Genomic DNA, 14580 nt, shown 5'->3' with positions numbered 1-14580 from the left:
ATCATTTTTTTGAATGAGGATAAATTTCTATTTCTACAGACTTGATTTTATTATTTTATCATGTCTACAGTCAGTCCTATTTGTATTCTGCGTATGATTTAAACTGCAACCCACAAATTCCTCTAAAATTAGTAGCCCAAGAATAATAAATTAACAATTTCTAATAAAATTTAAAATTAATTGAAAGAAATAGCACTTATATAAAAATATAAATAACATTACAGTGTATGATAATAAAATATTATATAAACTTTAAAGAAGTATTTCCAACATTGTAGAAAATCTGTCCTTGATTACCAAACTTGAGAGTGAAGAAAGTGATGTCAGTGTGGAAGAAGGGAAGAAATTCACAGAAGACGAAGAAGAGGACAAACCAAAGACGGAAGAAACACCTGCTGATGATGATGCAGAAGACATGGTATGTAGGATATGTTACGGTCAGTTTGATAAGATGACAAGAGGGAGTGAAACTGTTACAATGAATCTGATTGGATGCGAGATTCATGAGAGAAAGAAAAATATTTTTTTAGTGTTTTAGAATAGAATGGATAAAGTCTACAAAAAATGGAGGAGAAAACAATTCTTCAACTGTTAATGATTATGTAACTGAAATTTATTCTACTTTTGATCTGTTCTTATTTGATATTTATTTATAACATATTAAAATTGTCTAGTGACATACCTTTAATTTATACCTGGTATTCAGACTTATATTTTCAGCTTGATTTTCCACTTTTATGTCAATAATGAAAGTTAATTTTTGATTCTTTTCTTCATGTGAAATTATGCATTGTTTGTTTGTATTTTTTTCAGTTGGAAAACATGTGATGAAATATTTAATTGGCAGACAAAGAAGGCAGCAAGTTGTACAACATCAAATGTGGAGATAGATGTTGTGAAAAGATATAAAACAATTGTTATGTAAAATTAAATATCAAGTGATCTGGGATCAAGAAAACTGGTTCAATCTTTATACAGGAATTTAGGAATTTGTTTTATATCAGATTAGATTCATAGAATTAGTAGTTATCTTTTTTCAATTTCTAGATATCATGTCTTTTAAAACAAAATTATGTAAAGGTATATGGATTAGTGATATTATATGAAGTGAAACAAAAGTGTAAATATCTATGAAAAATTAGATCCAAGAGAACAAGAAGAGGTCATGTATATTGTTTATTAGAATATACTTTTTTAAATTCAGAAATTATTGGGTTCATTCATTATTGCCATTTTTTTAAGAAAAAACAGCAATTCAAGATTTATTTTTGCAATTTCATGAAAATCTGCAAACAGATACAGATCACAATATCAGAATGAGAGTTCATATTATTGCAATACTCACCTGGTTTCATAATCGGTAATTATAAAATTTCTACAATACTTTCTGACTTTACAGTATATAATTCTAGAAGGCAGCATTTTATTTGAATCAATTTCTGTTGAGAATACATAACTGCTTTTTCTCCCTGATTTCTATTTGCAGGTGGAATTAAAAAATATTGTGAAAATTTGGTTGATTATTTAGGGAATCACTGAAGCATGACTGGAGAAGGCCCCTCTTAGCCAGTCAGTAGTCCCATCCGTATGAAAATTTCTGGTACTGCCACTGCTGTTCATACCTTACCTACTAATGTCAAACTTTTTACTCCTCAATCAGTACATGTTATTAATTTTTACAGTCAGACATCTTGGTTTTTTTTGTTGCTGAATTTACTTGAAAAATCAAATTAAAAGCTTAAATATGTTTTTTTAGTGAATGCTTTTCTTTTATATATATGTCATCTGTTGTGTTTAAGCATTGTTTGTGTAAATAAAAAATTAAAAAATCATGTCTGTTTTGTGTATCGTAGATTTATATGTGAATAAACAAACCAATAAATATCATGTCTGTTTTTTGTATGCTTGAATTATATCTGAATAATATAAAAAAACTCTTTAATTAGTCTGTATAGAGTTGCAGTATCATCTTCAATTTTTAAATCCATATCCTAAACTTAGCTGGTCTTGAAGCTACCAGTCCACATCTGTGTCCCTAGTTCAATATATGGTCAGTTGTGTTTGATTAAATTTTTTTATAATTTATAAACTTCAATTAGCTCTTTAAAGCAGAGCTATTAAAGTTAAAAGAATATATTCTCTCTAAGAAACTAAGTTGTCAGCAAACTTATGTCAATGCTACATTAATAAAAAATAATAAAAAAAAAAATACCTAACTCCTAGGAAATTTGAAAGATTTGAAATTTGGAAGTCATTTGTCAAAAGGCAAAATCAAAATTTCAAATGACCTCAAAAAAAAAAAAAAATAGAGAATGCAACATATGAGTTTATATAAGTTAAACAAAATATGTAGCTATCTAATATCTGTCACCAACTCCATAGTTCACCAAAAAACAAAAACCATTAATATACAATGTATGCTACTCAACACAATATTTGTAATTTACCATTTACCATCATAATTACAAACATAAACGTACGTTCGGTTATTCATACAGAATATGATATGGAAAGAGAAAAAGTATTTAAAAGTTGTATGATAAAGCTTTGGTTATCTCCCATCGAACAGTTTATGTGACAAAATGTGTCAGGTGTAATATAGCTTTATATGGACATTACATAACATTACACCATGAAATATTTAAGATAATTCAATGGAACATATCAAATTACACAGTAACCCATGTTGAATAATAGAGGAACTTGGAGAATTAGACAGTTGAACATGTAAAATTACACATGAAACATGAGAAATTACACAATGAAACATATAAAATTACATAGTGGAATATGTAAAATTAGACAGTGGCACATGTAAAATTACAAATTTGGAAAAGAGAGGCAAAAGATAACAAAGGTAAATTCAAACTGAGCAGCAACCTTCTATAAATGAAATCGTGATAGGAAATGCAATCAACTGAGAGATACTTTCTCCACTGGCACGGTTGTTCCAACATAGAAATGGGAAGCTGGAACATTTGAAAATACACTGGAAAAAAAATTAAATTACAAAGTGTAATTTTTTTCAAGAATTCATTGTTTTTAAATGATAATACTCATTGACACTTTTAAATGATAAAAACTCAGGTATGACCTGGGAACAGTATATCAATATATATGTTCAAGGAATGACCAACATTCAGTTAGTACAATATTGATAGTGAATTTGATTAATAAGAAGATAAAATATATGATTAACTTTTGTCGCTGAGACTGCCAACACAATATAATTGGACAGGTAACAAAAGAAGATTACTTAAGTCCAACTATGACAATTCTAAAAAATGAATAACGCTTGTTTCAAAACCAGAACTAATCTTGTTATATCTGTATAATGATTTCGGCTCGTGAGTTTGAATATCCCATTGGTATCTTCCACTGTTGATATGTTTATATATAGACAAAATTCATAGTCGCATTTGTTATCAATACAATAATTTTGAATTATAAAACAATAAACTATATACATCTTTATAGTGATTGATTGTACAAGTTTAAACCAACAATGGAAATTAAAAGCCGAAGGAGATATTAGGTATTCACTCCATTCTTATTCAAAATATAAGTTAACAATTAAAACCTTTTAAACATAACTCAAACTACTGAACACATCGGTGCCGCTTGAAGAAACGAACAATTCTTACTGAAAATATTAGGCGTTACGGAAGATGTGATCATCAAGAAGATTTCAAAGATCAGTCTGTACCAATCATTTCTTATACCTATACCAAACCTATTGCAACTTAAATTTTCAATTACAAACACGTTTTGCAGGATCTCAATATTGACGACTTCAAGTCTAAACCTCCAGATTGCACTTGTGCTAGTTCCCAATTCACATAATCCGGCTGGCCACGTTATTACCTGTGACCTCAACACTGTTAATAACACTTCCCTACGAAATGTATTATCGAAAGGTCCGAAATATCGTGAGCCTAAATCCATAAATTGGAAATACAACTTTAAAAATTTTGATGGATTCAGTCGAGGATTATGCCCGGCAATGGACTAAGCGCGAGAGGGAAGACGTAGACACTCTTTCCGAATGGATTAAGGCAGTGAGGTCGTTGATACAAACCAGAATTAAGAAACTGAATGGGTCTATCAAACCCAGGCTACGTCAATCTTTAAAGACCCAAATATTGTAAAACACTTATCCTACCTCCATAACAAATATGTTGTTGTCCCCGCAGAAAAAGCCCCAAACAACATCGTTTTTGTGTGTAAAACTCATTACATTAACTGCTTGATAAACGAATTAGGTATGCACAATTCACTTTGAAACTCAACATATACCCTCACGACACTTACCAAAGAGGAAATCCTGAATAACCATAGGTCAGTTCTATGTTCCTTTAGAAATTTCAACCAAAGATGAAGAACTGGGTCTTCCATCACTGTATTGGATACCTAAACTACATAAGTATCCTTACAAACAACGGTATATTGCTGGGTCTTCCAAGTGCTCTACGAAACCTCTTTCTAAATTAATAACATCTATTTTATCAGCAATCAAAGACGGGCTTCAAAGTTATTGTGAAACTGCCTATTGTAGAGGTGGCGTGAATCAGATGTGGATACTTAAAAACACAAAAGATCTTTTAGAGTACATACAATCTAACTCTCTTTCATCTTGTAATAGTATTTAAACATTTTCTACACTTTACACAAGTATTTCACATTCAAAACTAACAGAAAAATTGAAAGAGTTGGTATTGCTTTGTTTCATAAGAAAAGAATAGTCAACGTAAATACAAGTATATTGTCTTAGGGAGGGATAGATCCTACTTTGTAAAGGATCACTCTGATTCAAACAAAACATTCTCCGAATCTGACATTATCAAGATGCTTGATTTCTTGATTGACAACATTTTTGTTACGTTCGGAGGAAGTGTTTTTAACAGGCTGTTGGCATTCCATTGGGAACAAATTGTGCCCCTCTTCTTCCCGACCTGTTTCTTTATCATTATGAGGCTGACTTCATACAGGAACTCCTAAGGGAGAAAGATAAGAAGTAAGCATTATCCTTTAACTCTACTTTCCGCTATATAGATGATTTTCTTTCACTCAATAATTCAAAATTTTGTGTCTATGTTGAACGCATCTTTCTCATAGAACTAGAGATAAAGGATACTAAAGATACAGTTAAGTCGGCCTCATATCTTGACTTACATCTAGAAATTGACAATGAGGGCTGGTTGAAAACAAAAGAGATGATTTCAGCTTTCCAATTGTGAACTTTCCATTTTTAATTAGCAACATATCAGCAGCACCTGCATACGGGGTATATATCTCCCAATTGATACGATATTCCCGTGCTTGCATTTCCTATAATTATTTTCTTGATAGAGGGTTGCTGCTCACAAGGAAGCTATTAAATCTAGAGTTCCAATTGTGAAGTTGAAATCATCCCTTTGTAAATTTGAGGACGCCAACACGAGTTGGTTGACCGTTATGGAATAACCGTTTCACAAATGATATCGGATATGTTTCTTACGTCGTGACTACAATCTCCTTTCCTTTCATGCATGTGACCTACCGAATTAGACTATTTACCGGATTTGTTATCACATAAGCAACACGACGGGTGCCACATGTGGAGCAGGATCTGCTAACCCTCCCGGAGCACCTGAGATCACCCCTAGTTTTTGGTGGGGTTCGTGTTGCTTATTCTTTAGTTTTAGTTTTCTATGTTGTGTCATGTGTACTATTGTTTGTCTGTTTGTCTTTTTCGTTTTTAGTCATGGCGTTGTCAGTTTATTTTCGATTTATGAGTTTGACTGTCCCTCTGGTATCTTTCGTCCCTCTTGGTCATGGTAACATAAATAGTAAACCAGGATTATCTAGTTATTAATTTGTAGAATGCTGCATCAGCAGAAACCATTCACTTGCCCTAATTCTAAGGTTGACTGGGATATAGCAATATGGTAAAAAGTTTTAACAAAAATACCCATTTCCAAGGTAAATTCAAGAAGGAGAAAGTCCATAAAACCTGACAAAATCAAACACTCCACTATATCAATAAAGTGAATTGAAAATACCAAACTCTAAGGTTAATTCAATTTCGAGCTGCGCCATCAGAGCATGTTACGCCCATCATATTTCAAAGAATAAAGATCAATTACTTCTCAAAGTCATATTAAAAATTTATGTAGATATGAACAATTCACTATCACAAAAAGGGCTAAAATAAGCATTTTCTTGGTTTTCGCACTACAACTTAAGTTTAAGTAAAAAGAAATCTATGAAATTTTGACACAAGGTTTATGACCACAAAAGGAAGGTTGGGTTTGATTTTGGGAGTTTTGGTTCTAATAGTTTAGGAATTAGGGGCCAAAAAAGGGCCCAAATAAGCATTAAGCTTGGTTTTCGCACAATAACTTTAGTATAAGTAAATAGAAATCAATGAAATTTAAACACAAGGTTTATGACCATAAAAGGAAGGTTGGGATTGATTTTGGGAGTTGAGGTCCCAACAGTTTAGGATTAAGGGGCCCAAAGGGTCCAAAATTGAACTTTGTTTGATTTCATCAAAAATTGAATAATTGGGGTTCTTTGATATGCCGAATCTAACTGTGTATGTAGATTCTTAATTTTTGGTCCCGTTTTCAAATTGGTCTACATTAAGGTCCAAAAGGTCCAAAATTAAACTAAGTTTGATTTTAACAAAAACTGAATCCTTGGGGTTCTTTGATATGCTGAATCTAAAAATGTACTTAGATTTTTGATTATGGGCCCAGTTGTCAAGTTGGTCCAAATCGGGGTCCAAAATTAAACTTTGTTTGATTTCATAAAAAATTGAATAATTGGGGTTCTTTGATATGCCAAATCTAACTGTGTACTATGTAAATTCTTAATTTTTGGTCCTGTTTTCAAATTGGTCTACATTAAAGTCCAAAGGGTCCAAATTTAAACTAAGTTTGATTTTAACAAAAATTGAATTCTTGGGCTTTTTTGATATGCTGAATCTAAACATGTACTTAGATATTTGATTATGGGCCCAGTTTTCAAGTTGTTTCAAATCAGGATCCAAAATTATAATATTAAGTATTGTGCAATAGCAAGAAATTTTCAATTGCACAGTATTCAGCAATAGCAAGAAATCTTCAATTGCACAGTATTGTGCAATGGCAAGAGATTTTCAATTGCACAGTATTGCGCAATAGCAAGAAATCTTCAATTGCAAAGTATTGTGCAATAGCAAATATTTTCAATTGCACAGTATTGCGCAATAGCAAGAAATATCTAATTGCACAATATTGTGCAATAGCAAGAAATTTTCAATTTGAGTTATCTTTCTTTGTCCAGAATAGTAGTTGAATCAACTGAAATCATTGTTTTATACAATATACAATGTATATTCACTTTTACTACCAACTGATAAATTAAAACAATCTTTAACATTCAGTGATAACAAGCACTTTCTTTTACATTTTAATATTGTATGATGTATTTAAATGAGTAGTTATTGTTGCAAACTCCATTAGAAATTTGAATTGAGATCAGTTTTGGAAAAGGGGAAAGAGGGGTGTGAAAAAAAATTGGGAAGGTTAAATTTTTCTCATTTCAGATTTCATAAATAAAAAGAAAATTTCTTCAAACATTTTTTTGAGAGGATTAATATTCAACAGCATAGTGAATTGCTCAAAGGCAATAACTATATTTTAAGTTCATTAGACCACATTCATTCTGTGTCAAAAACCTATGCTGTGTCAACTATTTAATCACAATCCAAATTTAGAGCTGAATCCAGCTTGAATGTTGTGTCCATACTTGCCCCAACCGTTCAGGGTTCAACCTCTACGGTCGTATAAAGCTGCGCCCTGCGGAGCATCTGGTTTATGTATGAAACCCTCTAACTCGGAAACATAAAATCTAAATTTCATAAAAATCAAAAAGGCGCTCACGTCAATAATTATAAAAACTTCACCAAAGTTTTTATGCAAAGTGATTAAGGCGTTTCTGACTTTCTACAAAAGAACATGATCGGTTATACCTGGTTTTATAACCAAATACACATACTTTTCCTTCTTTTTTGGCAACAAAATTTTAAAAGCTGTGCATGTTATTTGCCTCTTTGGTTGTAAAATATGAACATGTTGTGCTGTCTTTGAACGAGGCACCAACTTTGAAGGGGAAAATTTGTATTTTAAAGTCTTTGTGAATAAATACATGTGATTCACATCAAATTTTTAATAAAAATAATATTGAAGATTAAAGTTTATGGCGTAAATACAAAATTGAATCCTGGTACCTATAATGAGTTTATTCTGAACATATTGTAGAAAAATAATGACAAAAGATCAATTCTGCTTTTTAGCTGTTCTATGAAAAAAATTCACGAGTGCATATTCATAATATTAAACGAGAATACCTCATTTTATGTTTCGCTTCTCTTCCTTCCAATATAAATTAATCATCATGCCTCTGTGTTCTATAAGTACCATGTCATCTATTCTTATGATTACTCAGTTTAGGTTATTTTGGGAGAAAGACGAAAATAAAGGCGTCCGGATATTGTTTCCGTTTTCAGACCAACTTTTAAGTCCTACAAGACTTCCGGTTTTAAACTTGTACATACATTTTCATATGAGTATTCGGGGACAGGGCAATAATTTCCGCGAGTCTGAGTCTCTATATAGTATAGAAAAGATCGCCGTGGAGTAGAAAATTAAAATTGATAGTTAATAGCACTTTATTTATAATATACGTTTGTTCATAGCATACAGAAATATAAATGAAATTTAACCAAAAAAACCAAGAAAATAACGAACTTGGGGAAAAGGGGGAGGGCTTAAAAAAATTGTCCTGTATCCCAGTACCCATAAAGAGTCTCAATATAATATAGCAGTGATTGTCGTGGAGGAGAATCTTAGAAATGATAGTTAATAGTAAATACACTTTATTCATAATATACGTCTGTTCATAGTATACAGAAACGCGAAAATAATGGAATTTAACAGAAAACCCAAAAAATAACGGACTTTGGAAAAAAAGGAGAGGGCTTAACATGAAAATAATATCTTGTCTCCCAGTACCTACGAATTTTGATACCTTTTCTGAAATTCTCCAGATATAAAATCTTTTACAAACATTCTCCCTACAACAGTTTAAAATACTTTCAATCAGGCTTAAAATACCCGCGTTTTCGCGGGTGTGTTCTAGTAAGTAAATTAAAATTTAAAGTACATACAAAAACTTTTAAAATAAAAAAAACAAAATGAGTAACAGATGTTAAATGAAGATTATTAAAGACAAAGCTTGTTTCTTTTGTTGGATGTTATCTATATCCTGCTATTTTGTGGTATATTTCTATCTTAAACATCTAACCCATATTCATTTTTTTTATATGAATTATCATAGGCAAAATAATATACAAATTTCAACAGTAATCATTGTTAAGCAGTGTAAATGCTTAAATGATTTTTCAATAAATTTATAACTCTTATAGCATGGAGGGTTGTTGTGATAAAAATGTCTCTATTTCTGATGGTTTCCCTGATAAATAATTGACCAAGTCTAAACAGTTTTCTAGTTCTTTATCATCTGTAAGATTATTTTGATTGTTTTCACATCATCTTTGTTTCCAAGAGAATCTTGAGGATTGGGACTTTCAGTGCTTTCCAAATTACAGGTTTCTTGATCAGATTCAGAATCTTCCCAGATCTGGCTTTCACACTTGTCTCCCATATCATGCATTTGATCAATCAACCTAAAATTAAGACTCAAAGAGTCCAGTACATCGTTACTGCATATTTCCAGGTCGTTGCTTGCACTGTTGTCATTTGAATCTGCACAATTCTATAAATATAAAATAGAAATATTTTCTACTGACAGAACTTTATTTTTTAAATACCATTATAAACAAAATCCATATATATATGTATATCTATTCTTTATCATAGACTTTCATATTTTATTGTTAATACTTATTCCTGTGAATTGATATATGTTGTAAAGCACTGTGACTAAGAGGGATTTGAATAGTTTAATGTGCTGTTATAAAAACTGTATGATAATATATTTATATTTACGTTTATCAAGTTATATGATCGTTGGAGATCTTTGGAGGTCATCTCAAAAGTTAATTAGATGAAAAACTTATACACGAAATGTTGATACATATTATTTGGTCAATGTATAGTTTTTTGTTAATTTTAGACTTTATAAATTGGACAGCTTATGCCCCTTTAAGCTACTAATGAACCTGTATTATTCAAATATACCTGATAATGTTTTGTTTTCTGCTGTTTCTTTACAGCTTCACTTTCCTCAGAAAGTTTTATTTTCTGAAAAATAATAATATTGTAAATCTTTAGTTTGGAGATAAGAAATATAATTGTGTTTTTTTAATAATGGAAGTAATGCATCACAAAATCTTGACTTTGTTTTTACTTTCTTTTGAAATCCAAATATTTGGTACATTTTCTATGATATTATGGGACTCTAATATCTTTTAATATTTTACAAAATACATATTATCAATCCTAAAATTTTCCATAGACCAAATAACAATTAACTGCTTTAATAATTACCTTTAATGTTGAAGCTCCAGAATCTCCATTTCCAAGATTATCCACAATGTTGTCATTTTACTTTACAGAATCTGACAAAATCTGATGACTGGTTGGTCGGGGTGCCGACAATAGTTTGAGTTTCTTGATATGCATTTGTTGCAGATAAAACTGCTCCCTGACACTCTAAACAAGAGGTTTCAGGATCATTGTTTTTATCCTTCACTGAAAATAGCTTGTCTTTAGAAGAAAATTCTGTTTGATTGTCAGATTCATAATCAGACAGAAATTGAAAAATTTCAGGAGGTATAAAGCTGTCATCTTTGTTTTCTTGGTTATGTGTTGTACCTGATGATCCAATGATTGGTTTTTCCTCCTGATTTAGTTGATTTGGATGAATTGTGATACACTGTATATGAAGAAAAGCATTATTGATAGGAATGATATAATTACAACTCATGAGATCTGTATCTTGTGAGTTTTTTTTTGTGATTTTTTTGTTATATGAGGCCTTGCATCAGTTCTACCATTTGCATTCTTTAAAACACGTTCAGCCTGTTCATCAACTGACTCTGTTGTTTGCCACTGGTTTAGAATTGCATAAACTTCCCTTGAAAATAAACCTTCTTCATGCATATACTGTAAAGCATTTTCCAGTTTCGCCACATTTGATTGTAAAATATATTCCCTACATAAACTACCTTTATATTTAATTTTGTCTTCTGTGTTTGTAGAATTGCACATAGTTTTGAATGCATCAATTATTACTTTAAGATTCATTGGAATTTTCATATGTGGAAGTTGTAGAAAAGTAGTAAGAAGTTTGCTATGAGGACAAGTCTTGTTGACATTTCCCCCGGTTGTATGGGTTAAAAAATGGAACATCGTGGGGCCAGTGTTCTGGTGCTGGGTGGTTCCATATTCCATCACATTTTTCTGCAAGATCTTTTCCTCTACTCAGTCTACAAAGTTTACTGATCAAATCACGGATGATTTCAGCTACCATTTCTGCCTGCTTCTTTTGTCTCTGGTCATTGTTTAATAAATGTTCTGTTTCCATTTTATCCAAATAGTGTTCTCAAAGCTTACTTTAATATCTTTCGAGCTTTTAACCTCATATTCTAGATGTACAAGTAATAGGTTTAAAATAGCGGACTTAGCATTGTCAGTTCCAATTCGTAAAACGTGCACTTTATGTAACATTTGGGTCATTTTGTGACTCCATGCGGTTATTTCACATTGATATTTTTTAGGTATAACTATGTTTTTCTTTACTAAACATTCCAATAAACATGTCAGGATAACTTCATCTGATAACGTTTTGCCTTGAGTATTTTAAGTGTCATGAAATGGTTTGTTATAGGGCCAATGGTCTGGTTTTCTTCGCCATAGGTTTTTAGGCTTTGACTGAGTTGGTATTTTCCAGTAAAGTTTTAAAAGGATAGAATTTATGTCTTGAAGCCACTTCCTTTCTTGTTCAGAGTTGTGCCCCAACTGCTTTCTTCTCCATGTAGGTCGTGGGTAAACCTCAATGTCCCCTGAACGCCATAGGAGATACAAGCTTGCCATGTGGTATTCATATTTTAGTGCCAAGTACTTTTTCCGTTTTGCTGATTTATGTCCTAGAGCTGTAACTAATAGAAGAAGTATAAATAGTATCAACAGCTTTACATGTTCTGATTGCATTTCTGCCTCATTTCCATCTTCAGGTCCTTTCATATTAAACTTGTAAGCTTTTTTATCCTGTACCCTTCATTGTTCCACATTGTGTCTATTTTATGACATGATTTACAACAGTTATGTAATACTATTCGTCTACTGCTATCATTATAATTGATTTTCTTCTTCCAATCTATCAATCGGTGAAGGTTTTGAACCATGAAATTTTGATACAATTGGTAATCTTTATGTTTGATCAATATTTCACAGTTCAACAGTATTAATTTAAGTTGCAGGTGTGGATATATCCTCCCATTAGTAGACCTCAAATCTTCAAATCTTACTGACAAATTCATCATATTATTTTGCTCACTATATTGCATCAAGGTCTCATAACAGTGTTCTGATTGCAACATAGTCAGTAGAAATGATAGGTCTCTTTGGATCCAAACTTTGAATAGTTTAAGAAATGATAAATTAAAGTTTAATACACTTAAGAGAAATATGCAAGATTTAGACATCGTTGCATTATCTTTCCTTCTTTTCATTTCATTGATCATTAACATGACCAAAAGTGCATTTGTAGACGAAACGCGCGTCTGGCGTACTAAATTATAATCCTGGTACCTTTGATAACTATTTAACAATGAATACTTTGTATTGTTTATATTTCTCCTGCTGGATTAGTTTTCCACCGAGGCATAATTTAAGCAGACGTTCATAGTATGGATCTATCTCTTTAATACATAAGTCCTCTTCTAATACCATTGACATCCTGATCATAAGTTGGTCAAGGTAATCATTATAGATATGGTATAAATCTGATTCTGACTTCTTTGCTAATTGTTTTTTTAGTTCCAGTAGTACCCATGACTTTTTTTCGTCTTGACCTGATACAGAGAACACATGGAAGACGTGTAGTAATGTTGTAATTGATTCGGTGTGTTCACTAAAGCCTGGCATGATGTAAAAATTCTGTGTCAGTAATTCTGTTCACATATTTCTTGTTCATCTCTGATTGTTGAAAGTGAGATTGACTCTTTATTAAATCTCCTCCAAATTCCTTCATACTCAATTAATTCAGATAAAGAAAATTGAGAAACATATGGTCTTTGAATCATAACTCTATCAGATAATCCTTGTAGTCTAGTAAACGGAAGGTTCATTGAAGGACATGTGTGATCTGGTGGACCATACTGTTATAACTTTTATGTAGGAATGGTTAACTTTTACTTCATAGATGTGTTTTGTTTTACATATTTGTGAAAAGATTCAGATTACTCTGTATTCCTTAAATAAAAAGATAATTATCGGTTTAGCATTGTTTTGGAATGCTTTAATTTAGATACACGTGAGATAATGTATATTTGTTGTTGAATACTGCATGGCATGGTAACCTGTAATGAATATATCTGTATCCTTTAGTCTGTAATGGGTAGTTGTTTCATTGAGAAACCATACCACATCTCTTTATTTTAGAATCTGAATTAGAGATAAGTTTTGCCTCAGAGAGTTGATACTTTAGTTTTTTAATCATTTATCAATCTATAAACGGACAGTTATAAAGTATAACCTGTTAAAATAATGCATTTAGATGAGCATTTCCTTCTCAAATTGTAAAAAAAAATTTTGACTAACATCGACATTGGTTGAATTTTGAGTCAGAATTTTTTTTCAAGTACATTTTAACTTGAAATTATGCTATGGGTATTTTGAAACATGTAGCTACTCAGGTAAACCAAAGACCAATTAAATGCATTTATTAAAAGAGATGTTTAAGACTTTTTTATTAAAAATTATAGATAACTTCCATATCTGATATAATATGGTATAATACTCAATAGCTGGAATTAGGAAACTTTCATAATGTTACCACATATTTATAAAATGGATTTTTCAAATGTTTAAAACAAACTACCCTGGTTTGTATCTATTTACTATGTCCATTCCTGTATAGAAATATAGGTCACATGATGAAAAAAGTTTATACATCATTCTTTCCCAAGTGTCAAAATTCTTCCTTAGACAATATCTTGAAGACTAACCATGCAGGGCTTTCCATTGAAATTGAAGTAGAAGGCTCAATTAAAATTATAGGCGGCTATAACATGCGTTCGGCGAAGCCGGACTCCCACCAAGCTGTAAGCTTGGTGCCTTCCGGCAGGGGGTCTGGGGGCCGCTGAAGGCCTCCAGAAACTCTGGCATAAATAGAGTAAAATCCTGCATTCTCGCAATCTCCTGGCACCTAATTAAATCTTTCAAATGACCATTTTTTATTTATGAAATTAAAGAAAGAAAAAAAAAAACTCAAAGAAATTTCATTTTTTTTTATGTTAGTTTTTTATTTTCATTACCTTATGATTAAAATTCATTTACTTTTAAAGGAGTTTTATTTAAATAATCATCC

General features: G+C 31.4%; 1 protein-coding gene across 1 annotated transcript in view; it reads left to right on the top strand.

Annotated features, from left to right (window-relative positions):
• The window catches only part of LOC143054649 (X-ray repair cross-complementing protein 5-like), a 73392-nt gene extending 71510 nt beyond the window's left edge, over nt 1-1882 (top strand). The window contains exons 20-21 of the mRNA XM_076227663.1: nt 279-418; nt 814-1882. Coding sequence (XP_076083778.1) covers nt 279-418; nt 814-828 — 155 coding nt within the window. The 3' untranslated portion in view covers nt 829-1882. The remainder of the gene's footprint in view (nt 1-278; nt 419-813) is intronic.
• The last annotated feature ends 12698 nt before the right edge of the window (nt 1883-14580 follow it).

The sequence above is a fragment of the Mytilus galloprovincialis genome, chromosome 12, assembly GCF_965363235.1.
Source record: "Mytilus galloprovincialis chromosome 12, xbMytGall1.hap1.1, whole genome shotgun sequence".
NCBI lineage: Eukaryota > Metazoa > Mollusca > Bivalvia > Mytilida > Mytilidae > Mytilus > Mytilus galloprovincialis.
The sequence above is the reverse complement of the archived record's forward strand: the minus strand, read 5'-3'. Positions and strand labels throughout refer to the sequence as shown.